Source organism: Penaeus vannamei, chromosome 1, assembly GCF_042767895.1.
Source record: "Penaeus vannamei isolate JL-2024 chromosome 1, ASM4276789v1, whole genome shotgun sequence".
In the NCBI taxonomy this organism is placed as follows: domain Eukaryota; kingdom Metazoa; phylum Arthropoda; class Malacostraca; order Decapoda; family Penaeidae; genus Penaeus; species Penaeus vannamei.
The window spans coordinates 12,440,229-12,445,228 of record NC_091549.1 but is presented as its reverse complement, the minus strand read 5'-3'; the positions used below and the strand labels follow the sequence as shown (position 1 = coordinate 12,445,228).

Genomic DNA, 5,000 nt, shown 5'->3' with positions numbered 1-5,000 from the left:
GGAAGTTCTATTTATTACAAAGTGGTTATACAAACAATAATTTTAGTATTTTTAAAGGTTATGTATGCAGACAGATGTTAGGTTTTTATTTGACAGAGTTATGTAAGTGCTTTCCTTTTGGTGAGACTCCTTTGTACTATAAAATGTCATTTTATTATTAACCAAAGATATAATTTGTGATTTTAATATTAGTGAAGTGACTTTTTTTTTTTTTTTTTTTTTTTTTTTTACTAGGAAAGTTGTTTCTACTATGTAACATTCCATTATTTCCCAGGAAAAGAGGGTTTGCTTTATAGTGATGAATGTGGTGGTTATGTACCATAAAACCCTGAAATATATGATGAAACTGCTGAATATTGTCATAATGTTTTAAAATCAAACTTGCAAACATTTTCTTCATTTTTATTCACCTTTTTAACTATTGCAAAGTACAAATGCATAATATAAACTAATTTATACATTTGCAACTTATACAGTCACAGATACATCCATTACAGTCATACATGACAAGGTAAAACAAGAGCTAATAACAAGGTAGAAAAACCCACTGAACTAATACATGTTGACTTCCGGATGATTCTTCATTACTTGTGATATTGGTGCATAATCTTGCTTATATGCAACTTCCTCTATATAATGTTTATCCTGACTACAGCTGTTCTTGCAAGAATAAACCACCACTGTTCCCCAATCAATACTCTGGCCTGGACTATCAACCTTAAGATGTACCAGTAACTGTGGCATAATCTGAAAGGAATTGGAATAATGTATAAATATTAATGGCCCTTTCTACATTACCTTCAATTTTTCATACTATACTTCTTCAGCCTATATCTTGTATACATTTAATAAGTGCTCTTTATTTATTCAAAGTTGAAGAGAAATTTATGTATGAAGCTATCAATGACTTCACCACAGCCCCAGTTAGCTATACATTTTGAGAAGAAATTTATATAATAACAAAACATTCTCTAGTTCTTAATTCCATACCTGAAACTCAAATTCTCTTGCCTCCCCACATCCTGGGCAAGGTGGAATATCCTGGGGTTTGTTTTCCGATGATACCCACAAAGGCTCTCCTGCACGGTCATAGCGTATAACCTGAGGAGAGGTTGCCGTCATAAATGGCAATATTTAAAACCTACAAAAAAAATTATCACATACCTAATACTATTCAAAACTGAAAAGTTGAGCTAACTCCTGACCCATATTTTGGGACAAGAAAAGCTATAGTTCTTCACATATTTGAATCTTCTACCCATACTCAAACTTTTTGTAAATATTTTAAACATATTCAAAATTACATCTTTTCTTGCAAATCTATCCTACATCTAGAAGTATTCACCTGGTCAGAATATTCCTTAATTCGTGTGCGGAATTTCTGGAACTGCTTGTCAGTTTCCTTAGTGGCCATCTTAATAAGGTCATCCTCATTCTTTTCAACATCTGATAAGAAATAAATATTAACATTAGAACATTGCAGGACTTACTCAGTATGGACTCGATGAATGAATGGTTCTTTTAATGGTTAAGCAGTAAATACATGAATATAACAATCATTCACAACTTAATCTAGACTGTCTAATTAGTTCAATTTGCCAGTGAACATTCATCTAAATTACCTCTATACTTTCTCTGATATGCAATATATATATATTTTTAAAAAATTGAGTAAACAGATAATAGCAGCTAATATGGAGAGTAAAAAATATTAATTGCTAAAACAACTCTTACATTATCAATCTTCTATTAACTGCATTACTGTAACTTCAACAGGCTGAAAATGTGGAGCTTTAAAGCTGACATAGAAAGGCAATCTGAAATTTCTAGGTAATTAAAAGTTTCTTACCGTCATCGAGGTCTCTTGTTACTCTGCCAGACCTTAATAAAGCTTCATACTCTTGCATTACTTCGTCTTCTGTCTTTTCCCTCCGCTCGTCAAGTTCCTCTGGTTCCATGTCTATTTCATACTCGGGGAAAAGAAATTTGGCATTTCCCTTGCACGACACCTTGCTTACAGTTTCTGTTGAATGGAAAGATCACTTTTTCTACTTTTACATACAAGCTTATGATGAGTGTCCTATTCCATATTACTAATAACCCAATATTACCACAAAGCTCTCAGAACACATTGGACACTGCCAACCTAGATTAATAACAAAGTTGTATGGTGGAAAAAAAAAAGAAAAGAAAAGAGAGAGAGAGAAAAAAAAATCAGTAGTGCTGGGTCCTTTTTCCCTCCCACTTGTTTTTTTAATTCTGGACATGCTAATTATTGTTTTTCAATAAATGCACTAGACAAAGTTTTAAGCTGACTTTAGAAGGTTGTAGCTCAAGAACTGACTACTAGAGCTACAGATGTCCAAACCTATATAATGTACAGAATATATAAGTCTCTCCATTATCATGACATGAATAGGCATTATTTGGAATTCAGGTCAATCCTCACCATGAGAGTATAAATGCCACCTGTCATCACTGGGTTAATAAATACGTGGATGATTTAGTAAGCCACAAGAAATAGACAAGACTCAGCACCGATACCAGTACCATGTATTATTACCTGGTTTCTTGCACTCTTCCCTGTGGCCAGCTTTCCAGTCTAGTGCTTGATGGTCCTTGGAACAATAACGAGCAACTTTGCAGCCTCCACACACCTGGTGATGTAAACTGAATAAGCAACTCATATTACATTATAAATGTATCTCTACATACATACTCAGTAAAACTGAAAGTTGTATGTAAAGTGAAGATACTACACTTCAGAGAAATGAAAATTATAAAAGCATCATCTAATCTGAAATAGTATTTCACAAACAGTATCACCAAGAAAATGATGCCATAAGGATCAGTGAAAGAGTACCTTTGGTCCACATCCGCCACAAACTCTGCAGAGATTGTTGAAATCTGCAGCTCCTGGACTCTCTGAGCCAGGTTCAACATCCTGAAGAAGAAATATTAAAGAATTATAAAGTTCACCTGAAGATATAAAAAACAAAATCAAATTTCAATAAAATATCTGAATCTGGGTGATGTGAACACCATGCCATGAAAAAATTTGGCATAGGCCTAGGTGACAGGAATATGACATCATGGAAAGGGCCAGAGTTGTGGACTACTTAGAGACAATAATGATACAGCACAACAAATAACAAAGACATTAAAAAAAAAAAAAAAAAAAAAAAAAATGAAGAAAAAGAAATAACTTTGCAAAGGGGAGGCAAGGAGTCTCCCCACACATGAATGTCTGTAGGGGCTAGGCCTACAAGCAACATACATGGGAGAGTTGAAACTTAAACCTGTTATCCGAATTTTGGTCAGCATGTGGCCCACAAGACACCCAGATCCAACTGGTTTATAGTAATTGCCAAATGCAAATGTAGCTTTAATAATCTTCAGTCTGTTTGGAGAAAGATGTCTCATGCCAAAGGATTAGTATAAGGTATTCTTTCTTTATGTCTTTAATTTGAATCATACTTACTTTCGCTGGGTCAGGGGGATAAAATTCATTATCCCTCCGTAATTGTGATCTAAAAACTCGAATGTTCGAAGCATTATTTTCTTTACTACAATCTGCATCCCGACAGATGAACACAAACACTGTCCTGTAATCCATGGTTTAGATATAAGTAACTTTATATACCATATGCAGTGAAAAAACAAATAAAATCAATCAATCACATATAGAAAAAAAAAGTTTGAATAACAATATTTTTTCACAGTATTACATGTACTAATATTTAAAAAGAGAGCTAGGAAAATTTTACTAAACAAGAAGACAAGAACTGTAAAGTAACAAACCTGTGGAAGCATTCCTCCTTATCATGATATGGTGCATACAGTTGACACAGGAATGCAAGTGGTTTACTGCAGTTGCGGCAGGTCAGCTGTTGCCCATTTGGCAGGTCCTTTAGGGCTAACCATGCTGGATACCCTCCAACCTGGAATGAATAAAACCTTTAAAAAATATACATTTACATAGACAAGTACTGTCCAAAAAAGATATATATATATATAAATATACATATATAGATTTGATTATTCTCAATACACACGCACTGAACTGAGTTTATAAATACAGCTCACACCCAGTCTACCCAGAAACATGCCTACAGTTAGGTAATTATGATTAATATGGAATAGGCACACATGATAATGGATAGCGTTACCTACTTTCCAACATCTATCCATTTTTTTCCCCAATATCTGTGCTTGGCAAATATATAGCCTAGAAGTCCATGGCAAGACAGAATATGTGGTTCTTTCAAAATGTCTACATGCTTCTTTAGTTTTTTTCAATATCAAGAATTTGAATATTTTACATTACTTTCTTGTTATCACTGGTATAAAGTCCTCAAATTGGAATGCTTGTGACCTCTTACCTAATCTACATTCTCAAAATCTTTGACATCTGGCCCATTATTTTGTTGAAGCCTAAATTTTTAGAGTAGAAACAAAGACACAATATTATTATTTACACATTTTGCTGAAGCCACATAATCGGTACTTCTAATTGTCCTACAATAAGTCCTAACCAAATGCTTGACCTAAACACCTAACCAGGAGACTAATCCATGGACCAAAAGACTAACAGACCTTAAGTGAATGGGTGATATATTTTCATTGGAACTAAGAATAACACTTTTTAAGGCATAGATTACAGGAAAAAATACAAAATAGGTCTAATAGTAGCCACAGCATTGGTTTAAAAATGGCCTGTCATTTATAAAACAATATAAAGACATTTGATTTGATGCTGAAGCTTTTCAAGGAATGAGGGTTTGTAAAACCAATAAAAATCCAGATAAAAAAAAGTTCATACGTGTAGATTAACATCAAGCACTCTATGAATACCTTTTTTTTCTCTCTTTTCTTTTTTAAGTATAATACAATAATTATAAAATAATAATTTTCACAAGTGTTCAGGAACACATGAACTTGTTGATTTTTACAAATCATAAAGACATATCCATTGTATAACTCTTGCCTTCACAGACAGC

The 5,000-nt window shown here is 33.4% G+C and overlaps 2 protein-coding genes across 5 annotated transcripts in view; one reads left to right on the top strand and one right to left on the bottom strand.

Annotated features, from left to right (window-relative positions):
* The window catches only part of Afti (aftiphilin), a 26,831-nt gene extending 26,439 nt beyond the window's left edge, over positions 1-392 (top strand). For all 4 annotated transcript variants that reach the window (XM_070145112.1, XM_027355712.2, XM_027355713.2 and 1 more), the window contains one exon: positions 1-392. This exon is cut by the window's left edge and continues 1,830 nt beyond it. The gene's annotated coding sequence lies outside the window, so the exon portion shown is untranslated.
* Zfrp8 (Zinc finger protein RP-8) overlaps positions 389-5,000 on the bottom strand; it is a gene marked incomplete at its 5' end in the record, with an annotated part of 5,799 nt that continues 1,187 nt past the window's right edge. The window contains 8 exon segments of the mRNA XM_027355714.2: positions 389-747; positions 991-1,101; positions 1,346-1,446; positions 1,850-2,023; positions 2,564-2,657; positions 2,864-2,944; positions 3,482-3,605; positions 3,802-3,941. Of these exon segments, the coding sequence (XP_027211515.2) occupies positions 553-747; positions 991-1,101; positions 1,346-1,446; positions 1,850-2,023; positions 2,564-2,657; positions 2,864-2,944; positions 3,482-3,605; positions 3,802-3,941 (1,020 nt within the window). The 3' untranslated portion in view covers positions 389-552.